We start from the raw sequence: 25,664 nt of genomic DNA on the forward strand, positions 1-25,664 counted from the left end.
AAGCATTTACATTATTTAATGTGAAAATTTAAATATGCCAATTTCATAGTTCTGTTTTGACATTTTTAATTTTGTAATATATTAAGAGTTTTTAAAATATAGATGTGGCCTGGACCTCTGAGAAGCCTTGCTTTGGCTCTGGGGAGTGGGAAAGGCCCTAGGATCTCGGAGATCTTTCCCTGGGTGCAGGGAACTCCCTTGGGTGCCCTGGAGAACCCTCAAGTTTTCACAATAGCTAAACAACACAAAAACTCTTGGATGATTCTGAATTCACTATCTGTAGACCTAATAAAAGGTAACATGAAAGATATGAGTGTTCCTGTTTGTTTCTTTGTTTATTTTATCATGTGTTAAATCCAAATTAACCCTGGCTGTGGATTAGTAACTATCTGGAATTGCTCTTGCAGAGCCAGCCTTGCAGGTGACACCTCTCCCCAAAACCTGTGCCAATGTCCCTGCAACTATTAAACCCATTCTGCAGCTACACTACCAAAATCCAAGCCAGGGGGTGAAAACAGAAAGAAATTTGATGCCTCTGAAAATTCAGCATTTTCTTCATCAATCAGACAAGACTGCTTCTAGCCTGGGATCTGATCCACAGTTGTAATAATTCCAAACATTTCTGAGAAGGGCTGCTGCTCCTTTTAAAAAACTGCTGTAACTTCAGCCACTTGTGACAAAACCTGGGTGAATTATGAGACAATTTCATGCTGGTTTGCAGAGTGATTAAAACAAGTGGCCTTGAATGATAGCATATGTTATAAAGAGATGGAGCCTTTTGGTTATAAAAGATGTATCAATCAGGGGAAAGCAAATACAAATTAAAGTTTGATGAGCAATTGGATATTAATTGGTACTAACTCTGCTTTTTATGTCACTTTGATGTGGAGTGGATCATAAACATGGTAAGCGATACTAATAATGTATATTCACTTCAATACAACTTTATGGCTCCATTTATTAAAGAAACCAATATTGAGATTGAGTTGCGAGTGCTCTTTTCCTATTGTACCTTCACCTAACTCCTGCCATGCCGGCTCTTGGCCACCGCCTGCGGGGTCCACTGCAGTTCGTTAGACACACAAGAGTCATTGCCTGGTGTTTCCTTTCTGCATCAATTCTAAATTACAGTGGGAACCAACTGAACAGCAAACTGGGACTTTATGCTTTTTTTCTGAGGTTTTTTTTTTTTTCACAAGTTTGTCTGCTCTTCTAAAATTCAAACAGAAATCACAAAGGAAGGAATTCAACCTGACATCAAGGAGACACTAAATAAACACTGCAGTATAGTCCTATAAAGAGCCATATGTTCTATGTCAAATATAACTCAACATATTTTATTTCAAATATAAAAATGACTTTTTCCAATCATAAAAAGGCAAAGATGATACATGATTACTGGTAAAAGAGAAAAATAAAAACTATTCTTTTAAAAAATTAAAATGAGAGGTTACTGGATAAAGTTTCTTAATGTCATTTTCTCCTTTAACAATTCCTTTGCTTAATTTTCCAAATTTCATATACCTGGATTCCTAGCCCAATTCTGCTATTTCTTCTCTGTGTGATTCTATGCAAGCTACTTAATCCCTTTGTGTTTTAAAACTTTCCTATCTGTAAAATGGGCATACATTTTACATACCTTAAAATTATTATAAAAATACAAAAAAATTATAATAAATTATCATAAAACTACATGATACATTTTTAAAAACATCCTTTAAAACTACTTAACACTCATGAAAATAGAAGGAATACCAATACAGCAGAGAAAGGAAGCCAGGGAGAAGGGAAAGGGGATGTTCTGGGGAATAAAATTGACCAAATCACACTGTTATATTATGTGCATGTACAGATATGTAACAACGAATCCCACTGTTTTGGATAATCATAATGTACCAATAAAAAGGTGGAAATCCTATTTAATACTTAGCACTATGCTTGACCTGTTCTAAACAGTTAACTATTTTTATTATGACAATATTATTTATAATCAGTGTAGTCTATTCCATTATATTGCCATCCCATAATTTATTTAATCAATCTGCTGTTGCTGGTCTTTCTGGTTGACACTAACATTTCTCATTAATACATGGCATTGTTATCTTGGGGGTAACAGACCTTTGGGAGCCAGCAGGTCTAAGAAGACTTCCAAGAATACTGCTCAGTCTGTCCCACAATGGCTGCCATTACTTAGAATTTAGCACAGCCACTTGGGACTTACACACTGGTCCTGCATTTGAGGCACACACTTCTGTATAATCAATGTAACTTACTAGTTTTTTTGTTTTGTTTTTAAACAAACACCAACTTGCCTTTGATGAGTGAAGTGTAGCCCTTCTTGCAGGGAGGCTGAGTAATTTCTCCAGATTCTAAGAAGACCAAGGGGATGCATTGCTTATACTAGGGGTGAGATTTGCCTGCCCTGAGTGTCAGAACCAGGCCAACGCTAATGTGTCCTTCTTTTCATAGAAGGAAATCAACTATTAATCAGGAGAAAGCCCTCAGGGAAGTATTTTACTGGGCTATTTGTCTCAGAACCTGTATTTTTATTACCTACTCATTAATTGCACCAGCTTATTTATACTAGATATATATTAATAAATAGCAGGATAGGAAATAAACACTAAACTGGGACAGGGTTCTGTGTGTATGTATCAGCTCAGAGGAGACCCCCACCACCACCACAGCTGTCAGGCAAAAAAAAAAAAAAAAAAAGGGCTGTTTTACAAAGAAAAGGGAGACAGGGGGCTGGGGTTGTGGCTCAGTGGTAGAGTGCTCGCCTAGCATGCATGAGGCACCAGGTTCAATCCTCAGCACCACATAAATGTAAAATAAAGATATTGTGCCCACCTAAAACTTAAGAATAAATATTAAAAAAAAAAAAAAGAAAAAGAAAAGGGAGACAGGAGGTCAAGGGCAGGCCTACGAGGGATCCTTGGGTTTTGGATCTGTTTGATTAAAAGGCAGGCTTGTGTGGAAAATTAAAGAAACAGATTGATAAACAGACACTTTTGATGCAAGGCCCTAAGCAAACAAAAGACATGATGCATCTCAGTAAAACAGGCTTTCTCTTATTGTCACTGATGGACGCCAGTGTCATAATTTTCCCTTAAAAGTAAATGGCCTATTTTCAAAATAGGCAGAGTCCCTGCTCCTTATATCTGGTCTTAATTCAAGAAATATATCTAACCGTAGTCTAACAAGAGTCAGTTTCAGAAGAAATTAATGAGGAACATCCATTAAATATTTATGCTCTGAAAGAGTAGGTTCACTAATGTTTCTTCTAATCACCAAAGCTAAACAGATGTATCTTCATGAAGACACTTTTGAAGAATAGAATAAGCATAAAAGAGGCACAAATAGAAAAAAAAATGTGTATATATAGTGATGACAGGAACTAATAATAGTGAATGCATCACTGCCCCAAGACAATATTTGTTTAAACTGGAACGCACAATAAAATTGTCAGAGCGAGTTCTCTTCGTGTTTTCCAATATTTAAATATTATATTAAGCAATAATAATAATAGGAGTTAAATTTATGGGAGCTAAAACTAATGCTAGGAATGAAAAGAGTTAGATGCCTACTCTTTTAAGCAGCATTTGGAAATTTCTATAACTATTCTAAAAGCAGCCTTGTTTATGGTTAAGTTACCAGCCTCGTTCCTGGTAACTTTTTAAATTTTAAAGTCATCCTAGGCAAATCTGAAATGATCCAAAACCTCATTTTTGCTTTTATATAAATTTGGCCAGAATAAAACCTGTTGGTTCCTTTTTTTTTTTTAAGTTTGTGAAGATGGTGTAAAACAGCCTCCCTGTCACACTCTGATCTGGGATACGGAGTGGGAAGGTGGGGCCATTCGTGAGAGCTGGGCCGTGTGCATTGAAACATTGGCCTTATCACTCACTAGCTTTGTGATTTGGGCAGGTTAACTTCTCAGCCCTTTGAGCTCCTCATTGGCAAAATGGAACAATACAAGTACCCACCTCAAGAAGTTATAAAATGAGTTCTTAGGACAGCTTAGAATATGTGCTCAGTTTTTGTGAGTTATTATCACTGTCAAGATCAGCTTACTGTGGTCAATGGACAAGAATGACAGTGGTGGGTATTTTACCCAGAATTCAGCCTTTGTACAGTTAAAGCTTTCACCACGTGTTGCTAGCACAGGCTCCACCTTACCTCCTTGCATATTCTCCGTCCCAGTGACACGTCCCACAATTCTTTGAGTGGAGCATAATTCCCCTTCATGTGCTAGGGAAGATCTACAAAAGGTGAGTATTGACATGGTGACCAGGATGGGGTCGTAGGAGACATGATTTGCTAACCTTTTTCCAGTGCTCATCTCTTACCCATGCTGGAGACTGTGAATTCGAGTCCTTCAATGACATTGGTAGCACTCAGATTTTATATGCAAAATGTCACAGTGACTGTGTCCTTAACCCTCTTTGGGAACATAACCCATATTCTGCTTGCTGAATTATATGTCATCAATATATGGAATGATTTTAGAAAGTACTTTCCATGCTACATAACTAAATCACTCAGGGAAGTTTACTATATAATTTTTTTCACATACATACATGCCTATGTTTATACTTAGCACACATGGTTTATATTGACAGTATATGTGTATGCACTCAAACTCCTCTTTTAGGACTATCGAATTAGAATCTTCAGAGCTGGGGTCCAGTAACCAGCATTTTTTTAAATATTCCCTAGGAACCCACTGGTGTGCAATCAGAGTTCAGAGTTGCTATTCAAAGACAGTGATTCTCAACATCTTGTGCAAGGTACATTTTCTCTGAAGAGTGTCAACATTTACGAAAAATCCACTGTCGGAAATTAGGGTAGATCTGAGGTTATCCCCTACAATGAAGTCACTCTCTCCTTTGCATTCTCTAATGCTTTCTTGCATGGAGAGGAGAGGGAATTATATTGCTAGTGCATAAACTGGCATCTTGTGTAATCTCTGCAGTATTCTTTGGTGAGTGAGTGCCACTGATGGGCCGTTAATAAAAGTGTTGAAATACTGCTTAACTTGCCTGAAAAAAAAATTGAGTGGATTCAATAGCTAGTCATGACAGCATACTGCTCATGAGCATAGACAGTCCACATCAAGTGGGGCAGGGCAGAACCCTATCTACCTAGGACAGACCAACAGCATATTCTGCTGTGGCCTGGAATGACTATCTCATCTTTCAAGCAAGGACCTCTGTATGACACAGTCTACCATCAAACTCTTCCTAAGGCCCCTCTATGATTTCCTCCCCATTTCTGTTCAACTGATGGCCACAGCTGAGGATTCACTGGAAATCCTAGAGGAAATTGAGACCTGACATAATATAAGAATGGTAGATTGCTTTAGTGTTCACCCTTCCACTGCTTTCCATCCACCCCTGTCACATATCCTTTAGCATCAATGATTCTTGAAGCAGATGCTAGGTTGTGAAATTAAAATAGAAATACCACAAAGAGAAGACAGCCTATTACCTAAAACCAAGCTCTCTGGAAGTAGTGCATTAGCTCATTTATCCAAATGTGGGGAAAACACACAGGGGCTGTGCAAAGCATTCATGCCATTAGCTGAACTAACAAAACAGAAGTGAGTGTGCAACCAAAGCTTTCTCTGTTACTTCTAGGTTTTTATTAGACAACACAAACTACAGGCCATGCAACTGACACTGTTTTCTGTACACAGACCTACTGAATTCCAAGAACTGCTCCAGTGTCAGGCAACTTTATATGTAGTTCTTCCTACCCACATGCTTCACATTTCTATTTCCCTCTCCATACATTTCTAGCCTGCAGGACATACTTAGTTGCTGGGTAGTCAGTAAAAGTACATAGCTCTCACATGGCAAAATGCAATTAATCTGAAATAGAATCACAAGCACTTTGTAAGCCATAAAAATTAAAAAAAAAAAACAATGAAGAGATCATATTTTAATGACCACCCCAATGCTGATATTTATGGGTTTTGTGCCCCATTGCAGCAAAACTTTCTAACATGTTATGCAGATATTTAAAAAAATCACAATTTTCAAGCCACATTTTCAACTGATCCTCACCAACTTCAGCTCAGGAATTTTTACTCTAGGATAAATATTACCTTTAAGAAGAAATATCTAGAATTGCATTCATTACTGAAATATCTGCAGTGTCTTAAAATAACAGTTAAATCAGATAGTAGGAAAAGAATGAAATTTTAAAAATTATTTTAGAGTTTCTCTTTTTAGTGTTGCCAGCTTCTGATTGCTCAGAAGATAGAGATAATTCTTATAAAAATCTGAGCTACCAAGGTTATGCAGAATCAGCATGCATGGGGGGGGGGAAATGGCAAGGATCTACCTGTCCTCTGTGCTTATCATATAATGTAGTATGCCCTTAAAACAAATGTGCAGATGACACTCATTTGTTCCTGTCATAATGCAGTGGTGAAAAGTTTTTCATAAATTCTCTAAGTTGCTTTATGGTATAACTACTAATGCATGGAGTGGCAATAGCAAATAGTCTTTTCTTGCATGAAAGCCCCAAACTCACATGCAGTTTGTCATCCTGCAGTGGAAAGTACTATAACCATGTAAAGGTTTGAACAAATACATAGTCCTTGAGTTTGTTGTATCAGTTATAAGAGAGGCTTGTTCTGCAGATGCTTACCTTTTGGGGTTACAGTATAGTGTTAAAACTCAATCTACAGGTAATATTATTGGCAGAAAAAGTCCCTTCATCTAATGTTCCAGATCTAGTTCGGATAAAGCCATTATCAAAAATTTCACACCTGCTATCCCTGGTTTTGCTTTTAAATTCGAAGTGCAACTCCACCTCTGGCTTCTGGGTAGTCACATTAAGTTAATCACTCCAATTATAAGAAAGAATAAAGCAGAAAACAAAGAAGAGGGTCTCCCTGTCAATTGAGCATAGTGCCCCCGGTTTATCCCTGAGGGAATCATGTTTCACAACCTCTTTCTTCCTTCTTCCTACAGAAGAATCCTTTGCCACAAGAAATTGGTTTTAAAAAAAAAAAGACTCAAGAGTTTTCTAAATAGAGAGCCATAATGTCCTAAGGAAGTATAAAATAGAGAAATAAAAATAGTCCCACAAAAGAACAAGACTCCCTTGGGTCACATTGAATGGACTGACTGATTTTCATCAGTAGTGGGGATTGAACCCAGAAGAACTTTACCATTGAGCTACATGCCCAATCCTATTTCATTTATTTATTATTAATTAAATTTTTTATTGAGATTAAACCCAGGAGAGCTTTCCCACTGAGCTATATCTCCAGTCCTTTTTATTTTAATTTTGAGACAGGTTCTCACTAAGTTGCTAAGGGTCTCACTAAATTGCTGAGGCTGGCCTTGAACATGTCATCCTCCTGCTTCAACTTCCCGAATTACAAATGGAATTACAGATGTAGGCCATTGCCTGGTGAAATGATGATTCTTTGCTGTGCGTGCCTCCTTCCTTGTCGTCACTTTTTATACACCTCTATTAAAATGACCAGGAAGCCAAGAACAGTGGCATTCCCTTGTAATTCCAGTGACTAGGTAGGCAGAGGCAGGAAGATCACAAGTTAGAGATCAGTCTAGGCAACTTATGGAGATTCTGTCTCAAAAAATAAAAAGGACTGACAATGTAGCTCACTGATACAGCGCCCCTGGGTTCTATCTCCAGTACATTTCAAGACGTAATGTGTGGAATATTTTCATGTGTTTAAAACATTTTATATTATGGATTGTACAATAAATCATTTGCTTAATGGTTATGATAGAACCCACTAAAAATAAAAAGTTTGTTTTAATAACATGTTTTTTTTCCAGAATATCATTGAGATGATAATTTTATAAAGTTGTGGGATGGCAAAAATGACAGCTTGCTTCTTTTTAAGTACTTTTCTACCTTTTTTACCCAGAAACAAAGTTCAAGAATGAGTTGTGCAGTTATTTCAGAGTTTGTACTAAAAACATATCTTATTCAACAGCTATTCTATTGTCTACCAAAAAAATCTATTCTCTATATAAAATAATATCAATTTTTCTATTATAATTATCCTTTGATCGAAAACTAAAGCACAATTCCTTTTTATATGCAAGTATATACACCTCACAGAATTAAGGCAAAGAAAAAAACTCTTTTTTACATAACTAAAAGATTCACTCTAAAGGATTCATCAGACTGGAGCAGATCATGACACCCAATAGAACAACCAGTAAGGATCTTTTGAGGTATGACTGTTAAATGCATCAAAGAGCAAAAGACTGGGGAAATATCTATGTTTCTATGTGATATTAAAAAAAAACTGGTAGGAATTCTATTTAACATAGTTCTTGAAACACTATCCAGAGCAATTAGATAGACAAAAGAAATTAAAGGGATACGGACAGGAAAAGAAGAATTCAAATTATCACTATTTGCCAACAATATGATTCTATACACAAAAGACCCAAAAAAATTCCAACAGAAAACTTCTAGAACTAATAAATGAATCCAGCAGAGTAGCAAGATAAAAACTCAACATCCATAAATCAAAGGCATTTCTGTTTATCAGAGACAAATCCTCTGAAAGGAAAACTACTCCATTTACATTTACAATAGCCTCAAAAAAATTGGGGAATCAACTTAATGAAAACAGTGAAAGACCTCTACAATAAAAACTACAGAACACTAAAGAAGGGAATTAAAGAAGACCTTAGAAGATGGAAAGATCTCCTTTGTTCTTGAATAGGCAGAATTAATATTGTCAAAATGACCACACTACCAAAAGCACTATATAGAATTAATGCAATTCCAATCAAAATCCCAATGACATTCCTCATAGAATTAGAAAAAGCAGTCATAAAATTCATCTGGAAAAAATAAAAAACCCAGAATAGCTAAAGCAATCCTTAGCAAGAAGAGTGAATCACATGGCATCACTATACCGGACCTTATACTACAGAGCAACAGTAACAAAAGTGGCATGATATTGGCACCAAAATGGACCAGTGGTACAGCATAGAGGACACAGAGACAAACCCACATAAATACAGTTATCTTATATTAGATAAAAGTACCAAAAACATATATTGGAGAAAAGATAGCCTTTTCAACAAATGGTGCTAGGAAAACTGGAAGTCTATATGCAACAAAATGAAATTAAGCCCCTATCTCTCACCATGCACAAAACTCAACTAAAAGTGGATTAGAGACCCTGCACCTAATAGAAGAAAAAGTAGGCCCAAATCTCCATCATGTCAGATTAGGCCCTGACTTCCTTAATAAGACTCCTATAGTGAAAGAACTAAAATCAAGAATCAATAAATGGGATGGATTCAAACTCAAAAGTTTCTTCTCAGTAAAAGAAACAATCAGTGGAGTAAATAGAGAGCCTACAGAACGGGAGCAAATTTACAACCAATCAATAAATATATGAAAAAATGCTCAACATCTCTAGCAATTAGAGAAATGCAAAATTAAAACTAAGATTTCTTCTCACTCCAGTCAGAATGGCAGCTAATAAGAATACAAACAATAATAAGTGTTGGCAAGAATGTGGGGGAAAGGGCACACAGTTACATTGCTGGTGGGACAGCAAAGTAGTGCAACCAATCTAGAAAAGAGTATGGATATGCCTTGGAAAACTGGGAATGGAACCACCATTTGACCCAGCTATCCCACCCCTCAGTTTATACCTAAAGGACTTAAAAACAGCATACTACAGAGACACAGCCACGTCAATGTTTATAGCAGCACAATTCACAATATCTAAATTGTGGAACCAATTCAGATACCTTCATATATGAATGGATAGAAAAATGTGGTATATATACGCAATGGAATGTTACTCTGCATTAAAAGAGAATAAAATCATGGCATTTGCAGGTAAATGGATGGAGTTGGAGAATACAATGCTAAGTGAAGTAAGCCAAATCCCAAAAACCCAAATGCCAAATATTTCCTCTGATATAAGGAAGCTAATTCATAATGGGGATGTTGGGGGAAGCATGGGAGGAATGAATGAACTTTAGATAGGGCAAAGGGGAGGGAGGGGTAGAGAGGAGGCATGGGGGTAGGAAAGATGGTGGAATGAGACAGACATCATTACCCTAAGTATATGTATGAAAACACGAATGGTGTGACTCTACTTTGTGTACAACCAGAGATATGAAAAATTGTGCTCCATTTGTGTAATATGAATTGAATTACATTCTGCTGTCATATATAACAAATTAGAATAAATAAAATTAAAATTTAAAAAAACTGGTAAGAGAGAATTCTGATTTGGAAAGGAAATTCCTTGGCTGCAGTGACTCATAAGACTGTCAAAACAGACTGTATTTGGTTCCTCTCATGGCTGCATGTATTATTGTGCACCAAGGATTAGAAAATATTGTTACCTAAGATCTGGTTGTCTATATACATAGTTGATTATTGTGATGTATTATACAAACACAGAGGTGCAAAGTCAGGTATGAAATGTTTCCTTCTCTTTTTTCCAACAATGCTAACACGTTCTGTTAGGTGATTCCACATGACTTAATAACCCACATAGGAAATTCAATTGTGGTTGAAAATAATTCCATTCAGACAATGTAATGAAGCTTAGATGACGTGTTAATGGTGATACACACTTCACAAAGTACCTTTAATGATACTATCTCATTATAATGCTTCCAATCCTGTGAACATTAAATGGGTACTAATTTTAAAATACCCATTTTATATGAGTAAACTGAGTCTTCAAAAGGCTTAATTAATCTCAGCTCACAGAGGTAATAAGAATTGAAATATGAACACAGTTATCAAACAATGGTTAAATACCCTACTTGTACAAACTTAGTAGTACTTAGTACTATATTTTTTTCACTAAAAAATATACAGAGTATATCATGATATCATAATAGTTTTTATAATTTCATTTCCAAGTTTGCAATCATTTATTCTTAGCACCATTGAAATTGTGGTAAATAAAATGAAAAGGAGCCAAATCAAAGGCAGAGAGGTTGCTCCTTATTACCTCTCCTAGTTCTTCATTAAATCATTTATCAATAGTTACTAAAAGGCCTCTGTAGGCAGAATTTTTTACTCTGTCTTGCCTAGTGTTTTCTTAGTTTCTTTGTATGGCACACATATAAAAAAAAAATCCATGTTTCTGGGCAAGAATGACAGAGGATGTTGAGCATAATCAAACCTCATTGTACCTTCCAGCTATTTTAAGGGCATACATTTTATTTGGATTCTGACTCATGTAAGCTGCAAAGAGAGGAAAACAATTGAAATCTTTTATTGTAACCAATTCTGCCACCCTAAGCCTATGGAACACGAAATTATTGCCAATGACAACAATCAAAACCTCAGAATGAATAAAAGGGCAATCCCTGAGTCATAAAACAGGAGAGACAACAGGAGGCTGAGGCAGGAGGATGGCAAATTCAAGCCAGCCTGGGCAACACAGCAAGACAAAATAACTGGGAAGCTGTATTCGTAATGTCAAAACAGCTCTGTGCACATTTTAAGGCCCCAATTAGAGACCCTTTTTTGGAGGAGCAGGTAGCATTGCTGAGAAATTAATAGGTTTCTAAACTCACAAAAAGCTTTCCAAAAATAATAAAACTCAGAAGTGTTCCATAAGGAGTCCTTATATAAGTATGTCCTCATCCTTAAGTAGATTTTAATAATTTACTTCAATCTTTAAAGACTCTCCAACTTTATCTAATTTATCAATAATATTCACTTGCAAATATAAAACTAAGAGTGGATTAAACTTCTTTGACATACTTGGAGCCTCAAGAGACCACACAGCACCATTCTATTGAGATGACTCCAAATAATTTTCACATGAATGACTAAAGTGCAGAAATGTATAATTTATTAGGATTTAAATAAATCACAGGGACAGAAGTGCTTCAAAGCTATTGGTAGACAATTTTCAAAAAATAAAAAAGTTATAACTCTAAGAAATTAACTTCTCTATATAAAATTCTTCCCAATCTTTTATATTCAGAGAAAAACAGTTGATAATTCTTTAATAAGAGCACATAAACTTTTTTTAACCAGTCAATGGTAGAAATATTTTTAAAATACATAATTCAGTTTCATTTTTAGTGGGAATTACCTTTCTAAAACGATGTACTATGTTACCAGCAGAATGTTATAATCATTCTCTTTTATCTCAGCAATTTCCTTGATATAGTTATATTGGAAATATTCCTTTTGGCTATAAAATTTGTCAAAAACTAAAACCTTTTCATTGGGCTGTCAAAGAACAAAAAGTCCCCACTCTCTCAAGACTGATTACTCTTCTTTTTTTCAGATGACAATTGTTACCATGAAAATTATTAGTCAATAAACATTTCTAGTTGCTAAAACAGTGAAAACTAAAAAGCATTACTAGAGGATTATAAGAACATTACTAAAATTAAAAAATCTGAACATATAAAAATTCTATAAATGGAACAATGACATGAACATCAGTTTTATTCACTGAGAATATATTCTTTTAAAAAAAATCTATGGCTTAAAAATAAATGTAAGAGAACACTGCTATTCTCAGCACTTTGCCTAGAAAATTTAGTATACTATATGAAAACACCATTAAATTAAAGCATGTAAACTTATTTATGTACAACATGATTTTTCTAATGCCAAGGTTAAAAAGAAGAAGGCACCAGAAATATTGAAAAACATAAAGAAGCAGGGTAAAAATACTGCAAGATTATCATAATTCAGTTTGCCACAGGGAAAATACTTAAGATAAAATTGAAAATAAAATAAACATAGGTTATGATATAGCCAAATTGTTGTGAAATGTATCAAATTGGCTGGCTGAACACTGTGGAGGTCACAGAAGATTATTACTTCAAAATGTTTTTCTACAAATTAGCATAAATAAACCTTTCTCTATGGTTTCCTACATGATGTTGCTCCCCAAGGGAGCTAGGTTCCAATCCAAGGTAGATAAGCCAGATGAAACCAGAATGGCAGTATTTGACAGACACTAATATAAAAGATCAGTGACATTCCACAGGCTTGCAATTTTCCATTTTATTAGAAGCAGTAGACCACAGAGGTTAAGAACATGAACTCTGGGGCTGGGGTTGTAGCTCAGTGGAAGAGTGCTTGCCTAGCATGTGTGAGGGACTGGGTTCTCAGCACCATATATAAATAAATAATAAAATAAAGGTCTAATGATGACTTAAAAAAAAAAAAAAAGAATATGAATTCTGGAGTCAAACTCATGATGTTCAAACCCTGATCCCACCACTATAGGTTGTGACCCTCAAGAGGAGTCTCTCCAAAAATCCATTTTCAAAACTAAACAAGGAGATAAAAGCATCTTTCTCCAAGGCTGTTGTAAGCACAGAGTGCAGGCAAATTACTCAGCTCATTACTTGGGCCAATCAGTCTACATTCAATATATGGCAGTTATTCTTTTTTAAATGAGTAGTTAGAAATCATAATTTATTATAACTGAAAATATTTGCTTGGAACCATGGTGTTATGGGAAAGTAAGGTTTATTACCTAAGGAATTCCAAAAGAAATGTATGAGAGATTTAAAAATAGATTTTTACTTTATAAACTTAAATGGTATTCTTTTATGCACTTCTGAAGATATTGCAACATTTTCATCATGTTTCCAATCGTTCTCTTCACATTTTAGAAACTGAAAAAGTTCAGTTATGTATACAGAAATAAACCAGGCATCTATAGCCAACTGATTCTCAACAAAGGCATCAAAGTTGTACCCTGGAGAAAGCACAGCCTCTTCAATAGTGGTGTAGGAAAGCTGGAGATCATATGCAGAAGGTTGAAACTCGACCCGTCTCACCATATATAAAACAAATCAACTCAAAGTGGATCAAAGACCTAAACGTAAGAGCCAAAACTATGAAATTACTAGAATAAAACATAAAGGAAACATTTCAAGATGTAGATATAACAATGGTTTTTTGGATAAGACCCCAAAAGCAGAGGCAACAGAAGCAAAAAAAGGCAAATGGAATTATATTAAACTAACAGGTAACTAAATAATCAACACAACAAAGGAAACAACAGAACAAAGAAGACAACATAATGCATGGAAGAAAATATGTAAACTATTCATAGACAAAGGATTAATGTGTAAGAGATATAAGGAACTCAAAACCTCAAGGAATAATCCAACTTTAAAAAAATGAGTAAATGGGGGCTGGGGTCGTGGCTCAATGGTAGAGTGTTTGCCTAGCATGCATAAGGCACTGGTTTAGATCCTTAGTACCACATAAGAAACAAAGTAACGTGTCACCTAAAATTAAAGATACGTAAATAAATATTCTTTAACAAATGAGCAAATGATCTTAACAGACATTTCTCAGTAGAATACAACAAGTATATGACAAAATGGTAAACATCAGCCAGGCACAGTCACACATCCTTGTAATCCCAGCTGTTCAGGAGGCTGAAACAGGATTGCGAGTTCAAAGCCAGCTTCAGCAAAAACGAGGCGCTAAGCAACTCAGTGAGAGCCTGTCTCTAAATATTTTCTTTTTTTAGTTGTAGTTGACACAATACCTTTATTTTATTTATTTATATGTGGTGCTGAGGATCGAACCCAGGGCCCCGCATGTGCTAGACAAGTGCTCTACCACTGAGCCACAGCCCTAGCCCAAGAGACCCTGTCTCTAAATAAAATACAATATGGCTGGAGATGTGGCTCAGTAGCTGAGTGCCCCCTGGGTTCAATCCCCAGTACCAAAAATAAATAAATAAGAAAATAGGATTGGGAATGTGTCTTAGTGGTTGAGAACCCCTGGGTTCCATCCCTGGTACCAAAAAAAGGGGGATGGGGAGGTAGACATCATTAGCCACCAGGGAAATGCAAATTAAATCCATGAGTTATTTCACCCCAGTCAGAATGGCTATTAAAATAAAAAATTGCTGGGAAGGATGCAAAGAGAACTCTTACAAAGACTGTTGGTGGAAATGTAAATTAGAACAGCCATTATGGAGAATGGTATGGAGGTTCCTCAAAAAACTAAAATCTGGGCTGGGGTTGTAGCTCAGTGGTAGAGCGCTTGCCTAAAATGTGTGAGGCACTGGGTTTGAGTCTCAGCACCGCATATAAATAAATATTCATTGACAAGTAAAAAAAAAAAAAAAAAAAAAGCTAAAATGTACTATCTGATCCAGTCAACACACTTCTGAGATATCCAAGGAAATGAAATCAGCATATCAAAGAGATACCTATGCTACCATGTTTAATGCAGCAACATTCACAATTGTCAGGGTGTCCCTTGAATGAATGAATGTATAAGGAAAATATAGCATGCATACACAATAGAATATTAGCCATAGAGAATGAAATCCTGTCATTTGCAGCAAAATGAAGGAACTGAAGGACATTAACCATAATAAACCAACACAGAAAGACAAAAGTCACATGTTCTCTCCCATATAGATGCTAAGGAAGAGAGTCAATTTCAGAATAAATAGTAATCACCAGAGGCTAGGAAGGTTAGGGGGAGTGGGGGCAGTGGAAGAGAAAGCTGGTACGAGGTGCCAAAGGCCATAGGAAGAATTAATTTCTAGCGTCCTACCTCAGAGTAGGATGGCTATCACTCACAACATACTGTATATTTCATGAAGGACTAAAGAGGAGCTTGAAGCTTCCAAACATAAATGATAAGGAGATGGAAATGATAATTACCCTGTTCTGATGAGTACTCACTGTATACATATATAGAAATATCCATTTTACCCTCTATGTACAAGTATGTGCTAAAAATAAAATTTTAAGAAACACAATGGAAAAAAATCAATACAGAAGTTTAAAAAATCATATAGATTTTTTAAAAGGATAGGTAATTAATTTTATACAGGGTTTTATTGTATTTCTTATAAACTTACAGGGATACTTGGTTCAAAAAGTGTGAAAATTCAATGGCGCAATATTAGAATATGCACAACTTTTTTACAGAAACTAAAATTGGTTTTGAATCATTGAAGGCTAAGGTGAACTCTAAAATAAGTACATTCAAACCAAGTATTTTTTATTGATTTATAGACACTAAGTAGTAGTAGTTGTTGTATGGACTTCACAGGCATTTCTTTTGTGTGTGTGTGTGTGTGTGTGTGTGTGTGTGTATACTTTCTGCAGTGAACTGAATTGCATAAAAAATAGCACCAATGCACTAATATTCTACCTCCTTCCCAAGAGGACAAATAACAAAAATACAAAATCTGTATGCAAGTTTAAAAAGTCACACAGAAGTTGTCTTTAAAAAAAATAAAAATAAAACACCCTTCAGGTTCAAGAAAGAGTATCAAGTAATTAAGAAGTTAATGCAGCTGGGGTTGTGGCTCAGAAGTAGAGCACTTGCCTCCCATGCATGAGGCACTGGGTTCGATCCTCAGTACCACATAAAAATAAAAAAGAAGTTAATGCATGCCTTTTCATTTTGTAGACTAAGGACCAACTTTAGACTCCAGACCACTTTTCTGAGCAACAGACTTATTTTATACTCAAAATAGTATTTATAATTTCACAGTGAAAAAGACAGTAATTTAAAAATTCAACCCATCCTGCCACTCATTTCCAAACTAAAACCTTGAAAGTCCAAAAGTAGATACAGATAATAATTTTTATCTAAAAGAATAAGACCCCAACTGTTTATTGGGTAGTAAGCCTAAATGTTGTATGGTAAACTTGTTTGGGGTGTGTTATATACTGGATTATAATAGGAAACATCTCATTGCAACTTGCTGTGAAGATTCAGTCACTGCTCTAAGACTAAATTCTGTCTTCTGGAGCCCCCTACAGGCTCTTAGGCCTGGTGGTACAAGCCTATAATTCCAGCAACTCAGGATGCTGAGGCAGGATTCCAAGTTTGAGGCCAAATTGGGCAACTTTGCAAGACCCTCAGCAACTTAATCAGACCCTGTCTCAAAATGAATAATAAGGGCTGGGGTTACAGCTCAGTGGTAGAGAGCTTCCCTAGCATAAGTGAGGCACTGGGTTCGATCCTCAGTACCACATAAAATAAATAAATAAAGCAATTGTGTCCATCTACAACTAAAAAATATTTTTAAAAATATTTTTTAAAAATGAATAAAACTGGCTGGAAATGTCGCTCAATGGTAAACAACTCTAGGTTCAATCATCAGTTAAAAAAAAAAAAAGCAGAACTCCATAAAGTGGTTAGAAAACTAACATAAAATATGAAGGCTTACTTTCATCCAAAACAAGCTACTAGATTGACTTTTCTTGCTCTTTCACCAAAAGATAATTTAACATAAACACAGAAATAGCAATGTTTGTCATACTTAATGACTACCACAACCACCAAAAACCAAATATACTGCAAATAATCAACAAAACACTAGTCTGACCTTAATTTCACCTGTATCAAGTCACCTAACTCAGAATGCTGGAAAGGCTTAGTTAACCTAAGGTTGACTGCAGAAGAGGTAAGGGGCCAAAAGGTAGGTAGATGATCCTACTGAAAGCAGCTCTCTTCACAAAAGCAATTTAACATAAATGAAGGATAGTTCATAATACCATAGTAGTTTTCTGTTGTTGTTTTGTTTTTTTGGTCAGTGATGGTTGGCCCCTTACATAGCTCTTTGAGATTAAAAACAAGTCCAAAGTGCTGGGAAACGATATTGGCCAAATTGTTATATTGTGTGTATATACAAATATGTAACAACAAATCCCCATCACTGTGTACAACTATAATATACCAATTTAAAAACAGAAAAATTTAAAAATAACAAAAAGTACAAATGAGCCCATCTGCTCTATAGTATAATGTAGGTCCCATTTGGTCTCAGGCAACCTTGACTCTTACTCAATATTACAAGTTTCCGGGTATGATGGCACACTGTACTCCCAGTGATTCAGGAGGCTGAGGCAGGAGGACCACAAATACAAAGCCAGCCTCAAGCAACTTAGTGAAGTCCTAAGCTACTTAGTGAGACATCTCAAAATTAAAAATTTTGAAAAAGGAATGGAGATATGGCTCAGTGGTTGAGCACCCCTGAGTTCAATCCCTAGTACCAGAAAAAAAAAAAAAAAAACCAAATCCATATGTTGATATATACAGTCATATCTGTTTACTGTTAACTAAATCCAGACTAGGTAATATGATGAAGTTCAAACTGTGTCCTTGGCTTTAGCACAATTACCTCAAAAATCAGTAAAATCATCAATAAAATCAATAGTTTCTATTAAGGAAAGTGCCGTCTTAGTAAAACATTTGACTTGTCTTCTTTTTTTAATATTTATTTTTTGTTGTAATTGGACACAATACCTTTACTTACTTACTTATTTTTATGTGGTGCTGAGGATCCAACCCAGGGCCTCCCATGTGCTAGGCGAGCGCTAAACCTCTGAACCACAACCCCAGCCCCTTGACATGTTAAACAGATATAACTATATTCAGAACCTTGCTCCCTGCAAAAGGCCCCAGAATTTTATTATACATATACACAGGATAGGATCACTTAACAATCTATTCAAAACAAATGGCCACATAAAGCTTATTTGCCATTTACATAATACATGCAATACAAATAAAATTTGTTTATTTGAAAAGAATGAAATAAACTTAATGTTTTCCTGAATAAGCTGAAAATTATAAATGTCCTTCCAAACAATACACTTAAGGAGAATTTTAAAAAGAGCAAATTTTTAAATGAGAAAATAGGAACCCCTGTGAAATATTCCTCCTTCCCTTTCCCATCACCACCCAGTCCTCAGTGTGTAAGATCACTGCCTTCTCTAGTTAATCCTTACAAAATCTTCATCACATTTAGAACTTAAATATCTTTTAAGTCATCTCTTCTAGGTATTCTTTCTCTTTTTCCTGTTCTACATAAGGAAAATGTCCTTCCTATTATTGGCACACAAAGTGAATATCTTCACAATAATATAACTGTTTTCATAATATTGTTTGTGCTTTGTATCTGGGATACTAACATCTATCCATGACCAAAAAAATATGGCTATCAATGGTCACTTACAAGGAGCACTTTAATAGACTTCTCTTTCATTCTCTAGACTACCCTGTTCAGGGAGTTGTTCTCCTGGACATTTAATAGCCAGTGACTCTGAACCCAAATTCATATTGAATAACATTCGTTCATATACTTGAACCCAACAGAAAGCACACATACATACCTACTGCTCACACTCTCTCTCATGAGCAAGCATACACACGCATATTCTTTCTTTCCAGAACAAGCCAGAATTACAGCTCTTTTGGTGATTGTTATAATTTTTGGAATGGTTCATAAATTTTCCGAATTCTTTTAAATTTGTAACTTTCATTTTTTTTCTTTTTTTCCCAATTGTGAACCATTCCATATTGCATCTTTATTGCAAAAGTCAACATGCTTCTTAAGAAATTCAGATTGTAATCAATAAAACAAACATTACATATATGAATTTAAATGTATAAACAGTTAGAAATTCAACAATATCTCCTATTTTACTATTACACAAGTTCACAATTTTGTAAAAACTATAATACAGGCATACTATACATCAAGAGGAACCACTATTCCTTTTCACATGATTTTTTTCTTCTTTTTTTGAAATAATGATCCATCATAATGGATCTTTTTCACTTTAACAAGACTGTTTTCCAATTTATTATCATAGCTGGTGACAATATTTTCCCAATATGACATGAAGAAATTGAGAGAAATTTTGTATTCCTTAAGGTTACCTTTTTAGGCTTGGGCAGAAATCCAGTAACTCAACCTGACAGAGCCATATTGATGGCTTTTATTGCTGATCAACTACACATTAAGAAGAACAGCAGAATTTGCCTTGATGCTGTATATTATTTATGTAAATAAAGGTGTCAAGAAAAAAAAAGTCACAGTAGTTATTTGCTTTTTAGAGAATTCTAAGAGTTGGAGAGGGTGCTGGTAAAAAAATTCCCAAAGGGGAAAAAGTGTGTGTGGTGTGTGTGTGTGTGTGTGTGTGTGTGTGTGTGGTGTGTGTGTGTGTGTGTATTCCACTACTTAATACTAATCTTAAATTTTATAATATAATTAATTCATGTTCTGAATTCATTTTTGAGAATCAAGCATGTTTTAGAATTCTTAGGACATTTTAATATTTTTTAGTTCTATTTAAGGTACACTGAAAATGAAGTCTTATAGAAAGGACCTCAAACCTTAATGAAAAAAACTATCTATCTGTTCTTCACTTTAGCACCCTTCTCTGTCATCCCCTGCCCCCAGTAACTAAAAGTCAAAGAAATCCTCAACTCACTCTATAGTGAGAGTACAGTTAAGATGTCAACTTTGAAGTTAAAAAATCATATGAAAAGGAATCTCATTCTGTTGAACTGTCAGTCTACTGAAAATTTTCTTACAGCTCCATTAATTTACTGTAATTTTCAGTTTCCAAATACAAAAATACAACAATTCTTATTGAAATCTATACGCTGGTAGTTTTAGTACACAAAAGAAAAAAAAAACCAAACAAATTATTTACAAAATTATACAGTTTAAGAAAAAACTTTGTACAAAAAATATATAAATCCTTTGTTCCCTCTATCACGTTTAAATTGTCAGGACTCAAAATATTCACCACAATGAATCTTTCAAAATATATACTGACTGAGCCACAGACATCAAGAAAATTTCATTAGAGATGATGGAGGAGTAAGGAGCAAGATTGCTTATTCTAGGTACCCCATTCTAATGTTCTCCTTCTTTTATAAGCTTATTTTAGCTTCAGTGTTATCAGAAATATAACAATAACCTAGAAAGAGGAAGTCCTTATTATTAAGGGAAAATTACACGAACTTATAAATGACCCTGGTTTGACACATCATTCCAGGAAAATATGTAGAAAGAAAAGGATGATCAGAACATGGGATTTAACTTTTTGAAGCTACGTAAATCTAGAGTCCTGAAGGTTTTAAGTTTCTTAGTGAATAGTTTCTCTTTTCAGAAACCAATCTTTACCTCAGGAAACAAAATCCTTGATATAGTGATCACCAAGAACCTTCTGAAGCCAAAAGGTTTCAAATTTTCACACCACACACATATAAAAACACAGATGTGTATATCCTTGAAAAAGTAACATCCTATGTACATTAATCATTTTATTTCCCTAGGGGTCAATACAGTGTAGTGTTGCTCCTCTGCTTTTCCATCTAACATTTAGAACACAAGGACATAAATTTACATATATATTTTACTTAACAGATATACTATACAGTGTACAGTAAAAATGCACACAGTAAAGGAAGCTGTCTACTAAAGGATGCATATGTTCATGGATAGCAACAAGCTACAAAATTACGAAAATATAAGGTCATCTGATCAAAGTCAAGTTATGACTCCCATTTATTACTAGCATACACAGCCTCCTACCCCACCCCCATCCTACCCCCAGTCACCTCACCATCATGGTTTAAATTTAGGAAAAGAATTTCGGACACATTTTAACCCTTTTGTCTAACTATAACTAAACTGAACCTTTAAGGGGTGGGGGGAGAAGCTGGTGACTCTCCCCTTTTATTTATCAAAATATCACTTATTTATCAAGGTGGTGTTTTAAAACTTTTTATTGGGGAATGACTCTTGATGGCCCAACTAAATCACTCATCTCAATAATGGGTAAGTCACACCTATGACTAAAAAGGCAACAGGAAGAAAACGGAACGAGAAAGGGTGAACAGGTGAAAGCCTTTTACATTTTGAGTTTTTAATAAAAGGGATCAACTGAACCAATTCACTAAATATCAAAGCAAAGATCAGCAGCAGGAAAAGTTTAGGAGTTAATATGAGGATAGAAATACCTCGTAGCTAGCTACCATTGCCTTGTAGCATTTGAGAAGAGTTTGTTGTGATTTTCACTGAAATAGCACTACTGCACATAAAAACCCTGAAAAAACTGAGAGTGAATACAAATTGGGCTGCTCCACAGTAAAAAAATTAAATTTACTTTTCTTCCAAGACAACTCTTGAAAGCAAAAGGGTATTTTAATTACAAATATCTCCTACTGTCTGACGACCCATTCATAATAGCTGAGAGTTAAGAGATTCCAGGCGATTTTGACATTTAATGAAATTTTATCAGATTATAATCCAAAATAAAATTTCTGAACACCCTGTCATTTACATCATAATCCAACACCAATAGCAACAAAAACAGGTGGTGTGGAAAATAAGGCTCTAGAGATTATCCATGTCATTCCTGTGGATCTTCACAACTGCATAAAAGTCACTAGGCCTTTGGTGCTTTAATATCATGTACAATTATGAGATGTGTTTAAATAGCAAACTTGCTGTCCTTAAATCTACTGTGTTGAAAAGAAAAATAAAAAAAAATTTTTTTTGGCTCATTGACTTCTTTAAATAATTTTTAAAAGTTGTTCTTCTAAACAATATTCCTAAAAATTATACAGCTTGCATCAGATTTCATCTTCGCCATGAACGAGACTCATATTCATCTTCATCTTCATCATCATCATCATGCAAGAACAAATCTGAGGTTTCTGTTTCCTGAAGAAAGAGAGGGTAAAATTCGCTGAAAACATTAAATACTTTTTAGGCTAATGGAGAAACAGGCTAGTATACAAAGCCCAGGCTATATTTACAAGTGATATACTCAAGAGTTATCTTTCAGGGCAAAAAACACCCAAAATTGTTTGTTGTTGAACAGGCTGGTAACTCTTTTTAGAGTATAGTATGATGTTTTGGTACATTCAAACATCATTTTTTTTATGTGCTGGGGACTGAACCCAGGGCTTTGTGCATGTGAGACAAGCACTCTACCAACTGAGTTGTATCCCAATCCCAAACATCATATATTGATCAACTCAGGGCACTCAGATTATCATTATCTCAGAAGATCTTCTTTCTTTGTGATGACAACATTCAAAATGCTTTCTTGTAACTATTTTGAATTGTATGACATTGTTAATTATAATCATTCTGAGTAATAGAACACAAGAATTTATTCTTCCTGTCTAGCTGTGACTTTATACTTGTTAACCAAGCTTTCTCCCTTTCCCCAAACACTTTTTAAAAGAATATAAATTCTCCTCTGCTAATTTTAATATATTTTCATTCTAATTATCATCAGGAAAATAAATACCTATGTGTGTGAATGGTAGAAAAAAAATTTAAAAATATCTATGAGCAATGTCTCTGAAAAATTAATTTTATTCCATTAACTTGAGGAAATAAATGGTCAAAATACTAAATTTTTCCTGTTATGTTTATCTAATTATTTGTAAGGAATAAATACATTAATCTCTCATGACACTTGATATTCCAAATCATATATGAGAATTTAAAATTTGACACAAAGTAGCCACAAACATTACTAAAATACTAAGACTTAGCTTTCTTTCTGTTGTGAGGATTTCTACTTCTGCTATATAAAATTACCCATGTAGTCAGAAGACACTTGATCAATTATAAATTCTTGACATCTTTTAAAGCCAAGATTATGATGAATCAGAAATCATTTGCAACACAGCTTAAGTGTTCACTTTAATAAACTAATTAGAAACACAACAGTAAACCAGGCACAGTGGCATATGCCTGTAATCCAGCAATTCGGGAGTCTGAGGAAGGAGGATCCCAAGTTTGAAGCAATCCTCAGCAATTTAGCAAGGCCCTGAGCATCTCAGTGAGACTCTGTTTCAAAATAAAAAAATAAAAAGGGCTGGGGATGTGGTTCAATGATAAAGTGCCTCTGGCTTAAATCTCTCCATTACCAAAACAAAAAGAAAAAAGTAAAGAAAAACCAATATTAATACAGCAAAATCAATTTTCTTGTATTTTAAGACTGATTATTATTTCTAAACTGATCTAACTAAAAGCATGAAAAACACCATATGTGCGTGTATATGTGTGTGTGTGTGTGTGTGTGTGTGTGTTTTAAAGTTGTACTATTTAGTGTGAAGGAAAATATCTAATTGGGAAATGAGATGTGATCTAATTCAAGTCTTAATCATTCAATCATTGAATTTACCTCTTCCTTGACTTCTTCTTCCTCAGTCTCAGTGGATATAGATGGTACCTTGGGCTTGTGCCATGATATTTGTAGCCGACGGTCTTTGAACTTTGACCCTTGGTTTGCAGCCTAAAATATATTTTAGAAAAACATGTAATTTTGCATCATATTTGTAATGATTTTGTCAAATTCTATATTATTTAGAAAGTATAATGATCTGGGGGAAAATCTGTTAAGGTGAGTCCACAATCTAGAAAGAAGGAAGTCCATTTTATTTAGAATAATTTGTTCTGGTCTGTCTTGGACAGTCCACCATTTCTATATAAGTCAGTAAATTTTACCACTTATCACATTTGGGATGATGTATATAGTTGTTCTTCTATATAAGTCATGATGAGAATAATAAATATTCTTTTCTTGATTATTAACCTTTGATTTTGATGGGTACAAATTTAGATTCATACCTTAAAGTATCTAATTCTTTAAAAAGGTGAATCAAAGAGCCAGGCACAGTGGTGTATGCCTATAATCCTAGCTACTTAGGATTCTGAGGCAGGAGGATTGCAAATGCAAGGCCAGCCTGAGTAACATGTCTTAAAATAAAAATTTAAAAAGGGCCAAGGATATATAGCTCAGTGGTAGAGTGCTGGCCTAGCATATATAAGACTTTGGGTTCAATCCCCAGTACTGTAAAAAAGAATAAGAAAAGAAAAGGGAAAAAAAAGGAAACAGTCTAGCGTCCATTCACTTCACTGCAGGTCTTACAGCCTATTTACTATTTTTAAAATAATTATTTATTTATTTGTTTGTTTGTTTTTATGTTGTGCTAAAGATTGAACCCAGTGCTTCATACATGCCAGGCAAGTATTCTGCCACTGAGCTACAGCCAGGGCCCCTTATTTACTTTTTAATAAAGCTCTTCCCATTTCCTCTTCTAAAGTGCTATTCAATGACAAGTACTCCCTAGTCCATCTACCTATTCAATGAGCATTAATTAGACACATATGTCCTAACTAAAGGTAAAACTGCTCTGTTTCAAATGGGCTTCTTTGTACTAGTTTCTTAACATTTTTTTTTTCCTCAGCAAATTTCAGTGTGAAGGCAAAAGTTTCATTTTAAAGACAAAGTAACAGAGACAAGAGAAAAAGGATTCAAAGTTTCATGAAAGTGAGTGCTTAGTTACTCTGATAGCTTTTCTATCAAAGGTACTAGATTGCAAAACATTCCATTCTGTGTGCAGTTCTGACAAACATAACAGAAGGGGTTCTTTCTAATTTCACTCTGGTTTGTCCATGAAAAAAATCTCTGATAAACCTCATGAAGCATTTGTCAAATATCTCCAAAGAACATGTGGACCTAAGGAAAAATTCCTTTCGGGGGCTAAATGCTTAAAACCTGACAGGAAACATTCTGACTTGAGGACATACCAAGATAATGCATCAAAATGACCCCCAAAGATACATTTACCATCCTTGAGCAATGTGTGCAGCAGATATCCTTTGCCTTTACTCTATCATTTAAACACACAGCCCAATTCATAGATGCTTTCAATGCTTCTTTTGTTCACTGCTGTATTACATAAATTCTTAAGTAAAAATATATTAATTTTATAGCCAGAAAAGGCCACAGGTTCTGTACTCCAAAAGGAATTTTAAGGCATTACCTATACTGTATACATATTTTGAAGGAAGAACTAGAAATTTAAGTTGTATGCTG

General features: G+C 34.9%; 1 protein-coding gene across 2 annotated transcripts in view; it reads right to left on the reverse strand.

Annotated features, from left to right (window-relative positions):
* Positions 1 to 19,215: 19,215 nt before the first annotated feature.
* The window catches only part of RBM27 (RNA binding motif protein 27), an 85,732-nt gene continuing 79,283 nt past the window's right edge, over positions 19,216 to 25,664 (reverse strand). For both annotated transcript variants that reach the window (XM_081291438.1, XM_081291437.1), the window contains exons 20-21: positions 23,967 to 24,077; positions 19,216 to 22,486 (exon numbers count right to left, since the gene is read on the reverse strand). In XM_081291438.1, coding sequence (XP_081147564.1) covers positions 22,403 to 22,486; positions 23,967 to 24,077 — 195 coding nt within the window. In that variant the 3' untranslated portion in view covers positions 19,216 to 22,402. The remainder of the gene's footprint in view (positions 22,487 to 23,966; positions 24,078 to 25,664) is intronic.

This window comes from Spermophilus citellus (genome assembly GCF_964194105.1).
Source record: "Spermophilus citellus genome assembly, chromosome: 1".
Taxonomy (NCBI): Eukaryota; Metazoa; Chordata; class Mammalia; order Rodentia; family Sciuridae; genus Spermophilus; species Spermophilus citellus.